Source organism: Gracilinanus agilis, chromosome 4, assembly GCF_016433145.1.
Source record: "Gracilinanus agilis isolate LMUSP501 chromosome 4, AgileGrace, whole genome shotgun sequence".
In the NCBI taxonomy this organism is placed as follows: Eukaryota; Metazoa; Chordata; class Mammalia; order Didelphimorphia; family Didelphidae; genus Gracilinanus; species Gracilinanus agilis.
Window position 1 is genome coordinate 199,794,135 of NC_058133.1, and position 15,914 is coordinate 199,810,048.

Here is a 15,914-nt window from a genome sequence, read left to right on the forward strand (position 1 = left end):
TGCTGAGAGCCCAGTCCTGAGCCGGTAGGGCGGCCAGGGCGGGGGGTAAGGGTAGGGGCGGGGGGCCCGGGGAGCAGAAGGGCGGCGGGCAGCGGTGGCAGCACCACTTCTGGATGGAATCCAGCTGCGTCCAGTCCACCATGGCTCTGGGGCTGTCCTCTAAGAAAGCATCTTCCCGCAACGTGGCCGTGGAGCGGAGGAATCTGATCACCGTTTGCAGGTGAGGAAAGGCCGAGGAGGTGGGGGCGGGAGGCTGCCAGGGCCTGTGGGGAGAAAATTAGACCACGAAGGGACAAGACAGATGAAAAGAGCTGGGGTGGAGAGAGCTGGCGGTGGGGGAAGCAGGGCTGGTCTAGTCCGAGATTTATTCTGAAAACAGGTTGGGCTTCTAGGACCAGGGCCTCTAAGGCTATAAAGCACCCGACAGAAGGCAAAATACTTAAAATGAATACCAGGCCTGCTTAACTGGTCACCTAAAGTGGGGGCAGAAATTGAAGAGGGCTGTCCCCCACCCTTTTAGACCTTTTCAGGGCCCGCGAATAGCTAGGGGACAAAGGGAAATTCCTCCTTTGGCACTAAGGCTTCCTGTAAAGACAAGAAAGTGCCATTATATCTGGAGGGGGAGGGGTGGGAAGGGTTGGCACCCTGGGGAGGGTGGGTATAGGGAGCAGGTACTGAGAGTGACAGCCTGATGGATGGTGCCTATCACACCCTCAGCACAGTCTTTCCCCTCCTACATGACTTCCTTTCCCTTCAAGAACAGAGAAAGAGGGAGATACTTCTCCCTGTTGCCTTGGACCTCTGGAGCAGACTTCTGTGGTGGGAAGCATGGACTTGAAAATTCATCTCACTAATACCCCAGGATATGGACTATGCCCCATCATCCCTGGGCACATATTCTACAGTCTGGGTCAACTACTTTGAATGATAGGGGGAAACTGGGCACTACAAATCTTTCTAAGTCTTGAAAGATGTCAAGAAGCATCAGTAAGAGCTGTCCCTCAGTGAGACCCTATCGTGGGAGGAAGGATAAAGTATGCCCACTCTCCAATCATGAGGAGTCCCTCTCAATCTATTTTGTGGTGGGAGGAGGGAAGAACAAGTTGGCAATTTTGAAAAAAGTATTTTTCCTCCCCAGATACTGTGGGAATGTCAGGGGTCTGAATGGAGGTGCAGGGCAGGGAGAGAATGGAGTGAGGAATGGAGCTGATTACATGAGGAGAGATGAAGAGACTTAGGGGTAATAGAGGAAGTGCAACCAAGAATCTGAAGGGATGTTACCACCTCTCAGATCTTCCCCCTCTTGTCCTTGTGTCCAGGAAATACCCCCTGCCCAGTTCTGGTATTTCAGTGACTCAATTACTTCTGACTCCATACCCAAAATAAATCCTGCCAATAGCACCAACCTCACACTTCAGGAGGCAGAAGTGGCTTGAGGATGAGCCACCTTCCCTTTAATCACATCCTACCCCAGTTTCCCTCCTTATGTTTCTTGTTGCTATTTCCCCATGCCACTTAAACCTGCAAAAAGCCTCAAGATACCATACTGGGAAAAGAGGCATTTCTGAGGAGGGCTCCCCTAAATCAAATGTCCAGAAGTCAAGGCTGTCCCCTGCCACACACAACTGGCATCTTTCTTCTAAATACAGACCTTTGTTCTGGCCCATCTCTTGCCAGTAACCTATGGTTACCAGCTCCCTGGGCTAGTCTCTGATGATGCTCTCCATGGGCTTTGCATCTATGCAAATTCAGTTATGAGCTCTAAGTCCAGGCTCCTATCCCTTCCAGCCCCCCTTCTTTCTGGCTCTCTCACTGCTTGTTCCTGTACTCATGGTCCCTTCTCCAGTTCCTTTGTCCCCTCCCCATTCCCTTTCCTCTTCTTGCCTGTCATATGACTGTCCACCATTAGAAAACCCCTTCTCTGTATTTCAAACCCCTCTTCATGATCCTCCATTCTCTCCTACTTTGCTGTAGTCTCTAACCAAGAGACAGGCTTTCTTCTTGTTAAGATCAAAACCTGCACGTGTCCTCTTTAAAATAAAATTTCTTAAACCCTTAGAATAAATACTATGTATTGGTTCCAAAGCAGAAGAGTGGTAAGGGCTAGGCAATGGTGGTTAAGTGACTTGCCCAGGGTCATATGGCTAGGAAGTGTCTGAGGCCAGATTTGAACGGAGGACCTCCAGTCTCTAGGCCTGGTTCCCCATCCACTGAGCCACCCAGCTGCCTCCAAGTTGTGTTCTTGTCATCTCCCAGAGGAAGCTTACTACCTCAAGCATCTTGAATTTCTCTATCCATTAGCTGCTTTTTTGCTGCTTCTGGACACATCTACATCTCCACCTCCTCAGAAACCCTTTACTTGACCATGCCATCCCTTACAACTATTGCTTTCTCCATTTCAGAGCCAAATTCCTGGAAAGGCTTGTCTACATTTAGGCTTCCACGTTCTCACCTCTTCCTCATTCTCTTCCCTTCTGACTTCTGATGCCACTACTCTCTCAAAGGTTGCCATTGATGTGACATTCCTATGTGATCTTGGAGAAGTGGCTTCACTTCTCTGGGCCTCTGTAAAATGAGAGGGTTATACCAGACCATCTCTAAGCTTCTTTTTATCTCTAAATTGATGACCCTATGGTCTCACCTGCTGTTTCTCAGTATTTATTTGACTTGGCCTCTCTGTAGTTTTTGACACTGTCAACCACCTCTTTCTCCTGACTACTCTCTTCTCCATGGGCTTCCATGATGCTGTTCTTTCTTAGTTCTCTTACTTATCTGACCAAATTTTTTTCCTGTTTCCTTTGCTGAATCATCATATAGCTCCCAAGCACTGAATGTGGGCATCCCCCAAGGCTATGTTTGGGCTCTCTTCTCTCTCTAAACCCTCTCAGTGATCTCATCAGCTCCCATGGGTTTAATTACCATCTCTACAGATGACACAAAAATCTAGGTATCCAGAACCTAATCTCTCTCCTGAACACCAGTCCCTCATTGCTGCTTGGACATCTTCACCTGGATCTCTCAGACATCTTAAACTTAACTGATAGAAAAATCAATCCATTTCTATCCTCCCCACTAAATCTATCCTCCCTTCAGATTTCCCTGTTTCTGGGGAAAACTCCACCATCCTTTGCAATCACCCATTTTTGAGTCATCCTTGTCTCTTCCCTTTCCATTCTACTCCCCACCCACTTATATCCAATCAGTTGCCAAGGCCTTTCAGTTTTACTTCCACAATATCTTTCACATGGGTCCCCTCCTTTCCATGCACACAATCACCTCCCCCAACTCAGGCAGGCCTTCATCACCTCTCACTATTACAATAGTCCTCGAATTAGCTTGCCTTTTTTTTTTTTTTAAACTCTTCCCTTCCTTCTTAGAATCAATATTAGGTATGGATTCCAAGGTAAAAGAGTGGTATGGCCTAGACAGTTGGGGTCAAGTGACTTTCCCAGGCTTGTCTACACCCATCCTTTATACATCTGCCAGACTCGTATTCCTAAAACACAGATCTGACCACATTATTCCTCTATTCAAAATCTTTCACTGGCTCCTGGCTGCCTCTGAAATGACATGCAAAAGGGGAAGCTGGGTTGTTCTGTGGATAGAGAGCCATGCTTAGAGATGGGAGGTCCTGGGTTCAAATCTGGCCTCAGATGCTTCCTAGCTCTGTGCCCCTGAGAATGTTGCTTAAACCCCATTATGTAGCTCTTGTTGTTCTTCTGCCTTGGAAGAGATACCTAGTATCAATTCTAAGATAGAAGGAAAAGGTTTATTAAAATAATAAATAAAATAGATAAGTTGCAAAATCCTTAGCTTCACATTGGAAACCATCCATGATCTGACTCCCACCTCTCTTTCTTGTCTCATTTCATATTATGCACTCTCTGTTCTAGTAAAACTAGCCTGCCTACTGTCCTATGAAATTCCTCCTCTCCCCTCTCTACCTTTGCTGGGCCTGGCCTCTGTTTCTGGAATGCCAGCCTTCCTCACTTTTGTCTCTTAGATTCCTTAACTTCCTCCAAAGCACTGTTCCGGTACTGTTTCTCAATCCATTCCATTGCTACTGCTCTCAGCTCATCTGCCTCCCAGCCCCAGTTATTTCATCTGTATACATGCTCAAGTCTTCCCTGCTCTAGAAGAGCACAATCTCCTTGAGGGTAAAGCTTTTTCCATTTTTGTTTGTAGATTTTTATTACCTAGCATAATGTCTTGTATGTAATAGAGGTTTTAAGGGACAGCTAGGTGGCTTGGTATGTAGAAAGCCAGGCATGGAGAGAGGAGGTCCTGGGTTCAAATGTGGCCTCAGACATTTCTTAACTGTGTGACCTTAGGCAAAAAAAAAATTTTTTTTAAATAGAGGCTGAGAAGTCACTGTTGAGTTGAATGTGGACAAAAATTCCAAGAATGGGTGGGATCTGACCTGAAACCTCTATGGAGTCAAGGAGGTAACAGGGATGAAGAAATAGGGTTGGAAGACTAATAGAAATTAACTATGATTTGGAAACCAATATGGTTTCTGAAACTCCATTATTATCATGGAATTCATTTATATTTTCCCCCCTAAACCTTTACCTTCTTAGTATCAATTCTAAAACAAAAGAATGGTAAAGGCTAGGTAATTGGGCTTCAGTGATTTACCCAGGACCACACAGCTAGAAAGTGTCTGAGATCACATTTGAACCCAGGACTTCCCATCTCCACACCTGGTTCCCTATCCACTGAGCCACCTAGCTGCTCCTTCATTTATATTTAACAGCCCTTAGAAGGATTCATTCTCTCCAGGGCCTGAGGCACTCCACTATCTCATAAGTTGCCATCTTATCCAAATTTATTAAAGAATATCAATTATGATGTCTTTTGTGGATGAGAGCCATTTGAACCTTGGACCTGGGGGTTCCCATGGAAATTTACATGCTTGGGAGAAATATCTCACTGTGGTTGCCATATGAACCCCCAACCCTAATTATATACTCATATATTTATTCAGTTTCAACTAAGACCCTTCCACCTCAACTAGAAATCCTTCTTTGTTCATTAAAGAGATCCAATCCCCAAAAGAGCACTAGGAAATAAACTGCCTAGCTGTGTGACCCTGAACGAATCACATAACCATTTGCCTAGCTCTTGCCCTTCTATCTTACAGTGTTCCTAGGAAAGAAAGTAAGGGTTTTAAAAGAAAAAAAAAGAATTAGAGGGTAGTCAAAAGGAAGAAGACATGAAGGCCTGGCTAAAGATGTAAACGTATAACTCCAAACCCAAAGCCAACTCCAACATAAAGTCAACTCAACCTCTAAAAGAATCAATTCTAATCAAGCCTCGGAGAGGCTTAGTGGCATAGAGGATAGAGTTGGCCTCTAAGCCACCAAGACTTGAACTCAGGTCCTGCCACTGATATATCCTGGCTGTGTGACCCTAGGCAAATCACTTACTCTTTCAGACAATTCTCTAGGACTGTAAGTCAGAAGGTGCCAACCTGCATTTCTAAAAATCCCTTCCCGTCTGTCCTAGTATCAACTCTAAAACAGAAGGGCAATGAAAACACAGATCCATTCCTTCCATATCCCTACTAAAGCTTCAGTTGACCAGGAAATCCTAATCCTAGCTCCAAACCTTTTTCACCAAAAGGAAAGTGACATGGCAGAACCTGGAACATTGCAGTATTGTAGAAAGCCCCTTAAGTCCAGAGTCAGAAAACCTGGGTTCAAATTCCACCTTCAATATTTCCTACCTGTGTGATCCTAAGCCAGTTAATTATTTATATATTTTAGTATATATTATAAATATAATTTTTGAAAATTCTTGGATTTTGGTTTTCTAATCCATAAAATGAAAGGGTTGGGCTGGATGACCTCTGAGAATAAATAATTTTTTAATTAAATTTTTTTAAATGAATACTATGGAAATAGGTATCAAGTGATAACACATGAATAATCTAGTGGAATTGCTTGTCAGTTCTGGAAGTGGGGAGAGAAAAGGGGAGGGAAAGAAAATGAATCATGTAACTATGGGAAAAGATTTAAAAATAAATTAATTTTTAAAAAATAAATAAAAATAAAAAATAGATGACCTCCAAGTTCCCTTCTAGATCTAAATCTAACTTAAACCTGTCTTTGAATCCCAACTCTGCCCTTACTTGCTCCACAAACTTGGGCAAATCTTTATATATATATATATATTTTTTTTTTATTGATTTAGAATCTTTTTCCATGGTTACATGATTCATGTTCTTTCCCTCCCCTCGTCCCACCCCCCTCCTATAGCCAACAAGCAATTCCATTGGGTTTTACATGTGTCATTGATCAAGACCTATTTCCATATTATTGATATTTGCACTAGGGTGATTGTTTAGAGTCAATATCCCCAATCATATCCTCATGGAACCATGTGATCAAGCAATTGTCTTTCTTCTGTGTTTCTACTCCCACAGTTCTTTCTCTGGATGTGGGTAGCTTTCTTTCTCATGTCCCTCAGAGTTGTCCTGGATTATTGCATTGCTGCTAGTAGAGAAGTCCATTACATTCAGTTGTGCCACAGTGTATCTGTATCTGTATATATAATGTTCTCCTGGTTCTGCTCCTTTCACTCTGCATCAATTCCTGGAGGTCTTTCCAGTTCACATAGAATTCCTCCAGTTTGTTATTCCTTTTAGCAAAATAGTATTCCATCACCAACAGATACCACAATTTGTTCAGCCATTTCCTAATCGAAGGGCATCCCCTCATTTTCCAATTTTTTGCCACCACAAAGAGCATTGCTATAAATATTTGTACAAGTCTTTTTCTTTATGATCTCTTTGGGGTATAAACCCAGCAGTGGTATGGCTGAATCAAAGGGTAGCTAGTCTTTTAAAGCCCTTTGGGCATAGTTCCAAATTGGGCAAGCCTTATAGCTATTTAGGTCCTTGGTTTCCCCATCCTAAAATAAGGATTTAGACAAGAGAATTTCTGAACTCCTTTCTAGCTCTGGCATTCTATGATTCTCTGAATGACCTAATCCAACCCCAGTGCTAACATTCATTCATCCAGATCTTGTCTAGATCTTGACCACAAAATCCCAACCTCTAATCCAGTTTCATTCTCAATGTCCCCCTTCTTTTGATTTGTGCTAATCATCACTGCAACTTTCAATCCCAAGTGATCATCCCAAACCCAATCCTTACCCAGTTCAGTGCCTTACCTCAACCTCAAACTTAACTGAACTTCAGCTCAACTAACCCTGCCCGTGAGAATGAGGGATATTCTCATGAAATAATGTCAGCCATGATCAGTTAGCCATGTGGATCCTGCAGGCTCCATAGAGTCAAGCACAATATAATCATTATAATGCAGGAATTGGAGGCATTGGGGAACCATAAATTCACTCAATTTAATTCATTACAGCATAATTCATTCAACCCAATAAACATATTATGCCTCTACTAAGTGTAAACTCAAGTGCTATGGACACACAAGATCACATCACCCATTACTGAATCTTAATAGTCTATTTTCCCCAATTACATGTAGTAACAGTTTTTAATGTTTTCCAAATTTTTGAGATCCAAATTCTCTCCCTCCTTAAGATGGTAAGCAATTTGATCTAGGTTATACATGTGGGATCATGCAAAACACACACATACACGACTCGTTCAGCATTTTTGGAAGGTATTTCCTTCTCATCTCTATGACTCTTAGAGTCTTCTTCCTTTAAAACAACTTAAGAGTCACCTCCAACAGGAAGCCTTCTGTGACCTACCCATTGGCTCCTTCTCTCTCCTTCCTGAAATTAATTTTTGTAGCAATCAATTGATAAGCAATTATTAAGTGCCTCCTATTTGCCAGGTACTATACTGGGCACTGAAGATATAAAGAGAGAAATCACCCCCAAGAAACTGACAGCATGAGGGGAGACATATAAGGAGAAGCCATAGAATACAGAGAGCTGGCCTTGAATCCAGAAGGACCCAATTTCAAGACACACCTCTAGGGGCAGCTAGGCAGCACAGTAGTTAGTAGTAGTCTGAGGCCTGGAGTTGGGTTCAAATGTGACCTCAGATACTTTCTTGTTGTGTGACCCTGGGCAAGTCACTTAATCCCAATGGCCTGTTCCTTATCAATTTTCTGTCTTAAAATTGATATTAAGACTGAAGATAAGGGTTTAAAAAGAGATAAGAAAAAAGATCCACTTCTGACATACTGATTATGCCAATGGGGGCAAACCACTTATTCTCTCAGTATCCAAAATCCCAGAAGGCTGAAATGCATATTGACTTAGAAAGCTACAAATTAGCATTGTCTATGTTGTATTGCATATTATTTTGTTAAAGATTTTCCAGGGGCAGCTGGGTAGCTAAGTGGATTGAGAGTCAGGCCTAGAGATGGGAGGTCCTAGGTTCAAATCTGGCCTCAGATACTTCCCAGCTGTGTGACCCTGGGCAAGTCACTTGACCTCCATTGCCCACCCTTACCACTCTTTCACCTATGAGCCAATACACAGAAGTTAAGAGTTAAAAAAAAAAAAAAAAGATTTTCCATTTCCAGCCTCACTCAGAGGTTTTGCTGACTGCTTGAGACTGACACCTCCACTCTCTAAGACAATAAATTTCAGAAAAGGGATTTCCTGCATCAATAAAAGGGCATTTATTCCCTCCCCTGGGAGGTCACCGTTCCAAAGAAAACACGGATCTAGTTCCTTTCCCTATGTACATATATAGGTCATGGGGGAGGAGGGGTTGGCATTAGCATCTGGGGAGTGGGGTTCAAAAAGAACTCACAAAGAGGGTGATGCTTGAGCTGGGTATTAAGGAAAACCAGAGATTCTAAAAGGCAGAGACGTTTCTGCCCAGCTTTTACCTATCTGCCCATTTTTATCCCCACCAGCAGAATTAAACTACTAGAGAGCAGGTCTTATTTCATTTTTGTCTGTGCCCTGCATACAGTAAGCACTTAATGGTTATTGAGCTCCATCGACAAAGGTGTGAGGTGGAATGTGCGGAGAGGGGTATCTAGGCATCAGAAAAGGCTTCTTAGAGGAAGGGAATCCTGAGTTGGACCTTTAAGGATGAGATTTGCACAGACAAATTCGTCATTCCAGGCACAGGCAAGGCACTGAGTCGGGAGCAGGCAGACTAGAACATAGGGAACATTCATTTGGCTAGAAAGTCAAGTAAGTGATGGGGAAGATAAAGATCATGGAATCATAGATTTGGTATAGGAAGGTCACAAATCCAAGACCCTTTCTTTTTGTTATTCAGTCATTTCTGACTCTGTTACCCCATTTGGGGTTTTCTTAGCAAAGATATTAGAGTAGTGTGCCATTTCCTTCTCCAACTCATTTGACAGGTAAGGAAACTGAGGCAAATAGGGTGAAGTGACTTGCCTAGAGTCACACAGTAACTGAGGCCAAATTTGATCTTAGGAAGATGAGCCTTCTTGACTCCAGGCCCAGAGTTCTATCTTGTTTTGCCAGTGAGAGAACTGAGACACAGAGAGATTAAGCAACTTGCCCAGGGGCCTGAATCTAGTGCCTGAGGCAAGACTTGAACACAGGTCTCACCCTTGGTCTAGTGTGCTCTTTCCTCTCTACCACACTTCCACTCAAGGCTGTAAAGTGAGGTTGAGGACAGACTGTGGAGGGCCTTAAAGGCTAGAATTAGGAAATACGCATTTTATTTGATAGGTAAGAGGCTTCAGTGGAAAAACCACATGCTGCTGAAAAGCTCCCAGCTGAGAATCAGTGTGCCAGCCTGACCCCAGGAGCCCATTCCTGCAAGCACCAGCCCCAATGCCCATTCCAGAGTTTAAAGCTTTCGCTCTCCCCATCCCTTAACTCTTTCTGGGCTGGTTTCCCCAAACTTCCCTGAGGAACGATGGAGGCACAGTGAGGTGATTGGTCCTTGCCTCCTACCTCTCCTGGTCCAGAGGACTCGAGTGCCCATGCCCTCAGCACTCACTCCAGATGGACCTTGGCGCTGTCCCACTCCTTTTTGTGCCTATGTCAGATGCCACATTCCCCTCTCCCTCACTGGAATTAGCACCACCAGGGTGCAGAGCAGCTGGTGTGGGGGTGGCTGGAGCAGCACTCAGAAAGAAAAGAGGCAAGAGGATTGTGGGGGGGTGAAGAGGAGCCTCTAAGGAAAGGAGAGGCAGCCGGGCAGTGGCGCTCCTTGCCCTCTGCTCTTAGAATGGAGAATAGGAAATGCTTTAATGGAAGGAGTGAATGTGGGGGGTGGCTCTCCCTAACTTGCTGTCACTGGCCCCCCTTGACAAACTCCACCTGCCCGCTTTCCATTCTTCTCCCCTCAGCATATTACCCTATCTTGCAGCCCCCTCCAATACCTGCTACTCCTTCCTTCCCATCCAGTTCCAGGTCTCCATCTTGCTATTGGCTGCTCCAGGCTTGGTCTGGCACCCCATTCCTCCCAGGTACCATCCTGCCCTGATCCCTGCCCCTGATGCCCTGTCACCGTGTGCCTAGGTTCTCTGTGAAAACTCTGCTGGAAAAATACACGGCCGAGCCAATCGACGACTCCTCGGAGGAGTTTGTAAACTTTGCAGCCATCTTGGAACAAATCCTCAGTCACCGTTTCAAAGGTGGGCATGTCCCCCGCCCCTCCTCCTCCCCTCTAGGTCCCAGACCACAACCCTCCAGCCACCTTAATCCTTGGACATAACAGCCTGCTGGGCTCCTCCTGGCTTTCTTCCTTCCTACCATCCTGAACCACGTCCCTCTCCATCAGATCCTGGGCAAGAGGAAGATCCTGGGGATGCATGTTTGCTCTGCCCATGCAAGACACACTACAAATAGCACCCAGAGCAGAAAACAGTTACATGGGGAAAATGCTCATGCATGCACACATGCCAGTGTTCATGCAATCAATGTGTCTAAGTACATGCATGCATAATTTGCACACATATTTCCTACATGAAGACATCACACATGTAAATGTTTCTGCGCCTGGGTGTATACCTCTTGCCCTCTGGGCCTTGTGGGCCCTCACTAGGGTGTCCCTGGCTCAGCCTCATCTCCCTTCCAGGACCTGTCAGCTGGTTCAGCTCTGATGGGCAGAGGGGCTTCTGGGACTACATTCGGCTGGCCTGTAGCAAGGTGCCCAACAACTGTGTGAGCAGCATTGAGAACATGGAGAATATCAGCACAGCCCGGGCCAAGGTGAGGGAAACTTCTATGCGGGGGGAGGACCCAATGACTCCATTAGCTATCTGGGACACGGAGAACCAGGTGGAGAGAAGGGAGGGTAAAGGGTAGAAGCCTGCTGTGGAAGGGAACATGGGTGCCTTTGTATTCAGGTATAGAGGAAGGAGACCTCAGGTGAGGAATTGTGTGTGTGTGTGTGTAGACCAGGGTCTATGGCACAGGGTTAGACAACTGACCATGGTACCAATTCTCCATCCATGGATCCAAGAGGCATCCAAGTTCCTGGGTTCTCTGCCCTGTCCCTGCCATTTTCCCCTCCAGAGGCCTCAGATATCTCTAGCCCCAAAATCTCCAGGATAGGTGAGGGGAAGACTTAAGGAACACAACCCACAGAATAGGGATGGGAGGAGCCAATGGGCTTATGTATTCCTTTGGGGGAGGGGGTGCTTCTCCACTGTCCCCTTCTCCACGGGCAGCATATGATGAGCTGTGGGTTGTAGGGCCGAGCTTGGATCCGGGTGGCATTGATGGAAAAGCGGATGTCAGAGTACATCTCCACAGCCCTGAGGGATACCCGGACCACCAGGTCAGAACCCTACTGTGCCTTCCAACTCTGAAGACTTACAAGCCCCACAGCATGCAGAGCTTTCCCCCATCTCTTGGCCCTCTTAGCTCTTCTCCAGAAAATGCATTCACTCCCCAGCTACTTTGACACACCTGGGAGGACAAGTCTTGGGATGTCCAGATTTCCCAAAGGTTGTCTGGGGGTGGGTGCTCCAGGGCAGAAAGGGGAAGTGACTAAGAGGAGGAAGTATGTGCACCCTAGCAGTACCCAGCTGATTTCACCCAACCTGTACTTCCCATCCATACATCCACACCCTCCCTCAGCAGCCCCTAGGAACTAAACATTAGAGGAGGCATTGTCCCTGCCCTAAAGGAAAGACATTCTATTGCCCAGCAATGAGGACTGCACTTTTGTAGGGGCAGCCACACAGGAAAGGTGCTCTTCAATGGGGAAAGGGGTTCTGGTAAGGGATGGGGTGGAGGAGACCTCCAGGGCCTTTCATTAGCTAGAAAATGGGAATGATACTTTCACTATCTACCTCACAAAGTGGGGAGGAAAGCCCTCTGCAAACCTTACCAAGTGAACAGAGCTGGGGTGGAAGAATTTTAGAGGGGACAAATGGGGTGGAAAGAGCCCCATGGATGGAAGGGCAGGAGTGACAGGCAGCAACTTTCCTGCTGCAGAAGGTTCTATGATGCTGGGGCCATCATGCTTCGGGAGGAGTCGGCAGTGCTTACAGGGATGCTGATTGGACTTAGCGCCATCGATTTCAGGTGGGTCTGTACTTACCCTGCCACCCCCAGTTCCCATCACCTCAACTGACTTCCCTCTCCTCTTTCCCAGCAAATCTTCCCTACTCCCTGATGGGTCCTATCTCTCGACTTCCCTCTCCTCTAGCCTCTAGCCCTCCATCATCACACCAACCCCTCACCCACCCTGGGTTTTTTGTTTTGTTTTGTTCTCAGCTTCTGTCTGAAGGGAGAGGTGATGGATGGGAAGACTCCAGTTGTGATTGACTACACCCCCTACCTGAAGTTCACCCAGAGGTGAGATTCCTCACTGCCACCTGCCAGAGATCCTGCCCATCTAACCCAGTGATGGGCAAGAGAAAGAGATTGAACCAAGTCGATCCAGTTATCCAACAGGATAAATAAAACCTTAGGTTGGGTGCTCCTATCCCCTTGGTTTACACAATCCCCCACCCAAAAGGAGAGGCATCCCAATAGCCAGCTCTCATCCCTCTGTCCCACCTGCAGGTGCCAAAGTGTGTGAAGGTGAAGGGGGTGGGGATGATAATGCCAAGAACTTCCCTCCTGCCTTCAAGCCCAAGTGCCTTTCCAGATTCCTGGGAGAGGGAGGCAGGAAGGAGGGGGAGAGGGAGAGGGAGATACAGGGTTCTCAGTCCTTGTCCTTCCAGCTATGATTACTTGACTGATGAAGAGGAGAGACACAGTGTGGAGAGCAGCACCAGTGAGGATAATTCCCCAGAGCACCCCTATATGCCTCTGGTGACAGATGAGGACAGCTGGTACAGCAAATGGCACAAAATGGAGCAGAAGTTCCGCATTGTTTATGCTCAGAAGGTGCACATGCATTGGGAAGGGGATGGCTAAGGGAGTGGGGACATAGGACTGCCTTGACTCCTTTCCCCCAGGCTGGCCTGAAGCAAATCAAGTAGTGGTCCAGTACTGCCCTCAAGGCCCAAGCTAAGCGGCTCTCCTTTGTCCCTTTTCCCCCAGGGCTACCTGGAGGAGCTTGTTCGACTTAGAGAATCACAGTTAAAGGACCTGGAAGCAGAGAACAAGAGGCTACAACTACAGCTAGAGGAGGCAACGGTACAGAATCAGCTTGAGAAGCGAGAGCTGGAGGGAGTCATCCTGGAGCTGCAAGAGCAACTGTGAGTGTTCTCTGGCCTCCATTGTTTTTGCACAGCCTTGCCGCTGTCCACTGGCCCCTAAATTCTGCCTCCAATCTAGCTACTGACCATCATTCTTTACCCCAATTTAATGGCTTATCACAACTAGCTCTCAGAATCCTTGATTCTCTCAACATCTCTTACACATTGACTCTGCCCATGTGAGGTCAGATACCAAGAACTTCTCCCCCCTGACCTTCCATCACTGTTTTTCATCTTTGTTCCTCCCCAAACTTTTTACATACACTCTACCTCCTAGGGCCCCCAAATATCACACCTAGTCCTTAACTGGCCTATTCCTCTGAAGCCTGATTTTTTGCTTCATCACCTTCCCGACCCCACCTCCCCACACTGCCAATTTGACTCTCTACTTTGATCCCGACTGCCCTCCAAGCCTGACTCCCTTTCTCCCTCAGGACAGGCCTGATCCCTTGTGAAAATGCCCCCCTAGCCCAGGTCTCCAAGGAGCTCACCTCATCACCACAGTGGCCATCACTGGGGACACTCAATGGGAATGAGGCAGGGAATGACCCCAAGATCTACCGGAGGTAACAGTGAACAGGGTCAGGCTTTTCCCTTATCTCTGGGGTTCTGGGCAAGGGTCCCTTCCTAGAGTATAGGCATGAGCACTTAGGTAGCTGAGGGGAGGGACAGAGGATGCTGGCTGTTCCTGGGTTCCTGGTGGCCCCTCTGTAGGGTAGAGGTGGAGGTTCCTGGGTGTGAATCCTATCCACCTATCTGCCCACTCAACAGACACAGCTTTATGAGCACTGAGCAGCTGTCTGCTGAGGCCAGCCTGAGCTCTGATTCCCAACGGCTAGGAGAGGGCAAACGGGACCGGGAACCCTGGGGTCCCATTGGTGAGTCCCCTCTAAATTCCCCCACCCCCATCATCAGCACTGACCCCTTCCCTTCTTCCCTTAAAGGCACAGTTTGCCATTTCATCTGCCTCTCTCTCCAGGGAAGGACCCAACACCCTCCATGCTGGGCCTCTGTGGCTCCCTGGCTTCCATTCCCAGCTGCAAGTCCCTGGCAAGCTTCAAATCCAACGAGTGCCTCGTGAGTGATAGTCCAGAGGGCAGTCCAGCCCTGAGTCCGAGCTGAGCCAGGCATTGCCCCACTGGGCCAGACACATGGCCCTCCCCTCAGTTCTTGTGGATAATGAGGCCACCTTTCCCAACCTCCAACCATCATCACTTTCTCCTTCCGGCTGAAGGGCCACAGCTGACCTGGCAACTTGGGAGGAAGGGGTAAGATATAGGATTGGATCCAAAAGCTACCTGGCCTAGGGAAGGCCCTGCAATGCCACTGGGAATGTGAGAAGGGAGGAGGGGAAAGGCCCTGGATCAAATTCACTCTTCTCTCTCATCCTTACATCAGGCTCTTGGGGAGAGGGAGAAGGAAAAGCTTGGACAGTCTCCTGGCAGTCTTCTCCCCCCTCTAAAAGCTGGGGAAGTTGGGTTAACAGCACCCACTCTACCACTTGTCTAGTCAGTCTCTATGGAAACCCCTTGGGTCATCTGCTCCCTTCCCCAGCCCCCTGGGTGGCTCAGCAGAGGGGAAGATGCAAAAATAAAAGTTGCAGAAATGATGTGACTTGTGTATGGACTTGGGCTGTGTGCACAAAGCTGGGTGTGGAGGCTGGGTCTGTGTGGGAATCTGCCCAGGCTGGTGAGGAGCAGCCCCCTCTCCCAAGGAGGGCTTGTCTGGGCCCCAGAGCCCCTTCTCCCACTGGCTAGGGTTCCTGCCCTCATGAACCCCAAGCATCAACAGTCAAAGCCAAGAGTACAGCAAAGCTTCATCTTTGGATCCAAAGGATTCAACAAGGGGCAGATTGAGACAAAGCAGGACCAGGGGGTGGGGTAATGTCCAGAGGAAAAAACAAGGGGCCAACAAGAGGAAACAAGAGCTAGGTGCATTTGGTCTGTAGGAAAGGAGAAAATATTTGTATGGAGAAAGAGGGGAGTTTTGTTCCCTGCATGGTGCCCTAGTATTGTCAGGTAGGAGGGAGGGGCAGAGTGGGCATCTCACTCTCTCGGACATAAGATGAGAGGGTGATGCCCTGCCCTACCAACCGCCCCCAGGTTAAGGAAAGTTTGTGTAAGTCTCCTCTCCCATTGGAGAGCCAGAGCTGGTTTCCTCAGGAGACTGGTATCTTCCACTTCTCTCCCACTCTCCCCTCAGGATCCCCGGGGGCATTTTTCCAGGTTCAATCTCTGGAAAAAATTTTTGCTAAATTCGTAGGTGCTGATCATAATGGCACAGGAGGGGGCTGCCTTGATGATCCGTGGGAGGAAGCCT

At 47.2% G+C, this 15,914-nt stretch overlaps 1 protein-coding gene across 1 annotated transcript; it reads left to right on the forward strand.

The window, feature by feature from the left end:
• Positions 1–113: 113 nt before the first annotated feature.
• Positions 114–15,204, forward strand: RUNDC3A (RUN domain containing 3A). Its single transcript, XM_044671630.1, has 12 exons — positions 114–220; positions 10,456–10,571; positions 10,655–10,672; positions 11,015–11,148; positions 11,634–11,719; positions 12,382–12,471; positions 12,664–12,744; positions 13,116–13,281; positions 13,438–13,595; positions 14,030–14,161; positions 14,367–14,473; positions 14,575–15,204. The coding sequence occupies exons 1-12, from the start codon at positions 114–116 to the stop codon at positions 14,715–14,717; spliced, it is 1,338 nt and encodes a 445-aa protein (XP_044527565.1). The 3' UTR covers positions 14,718–15,204.
• Positions 15,205–15,914: the final 710 nt, after the last annotated feature.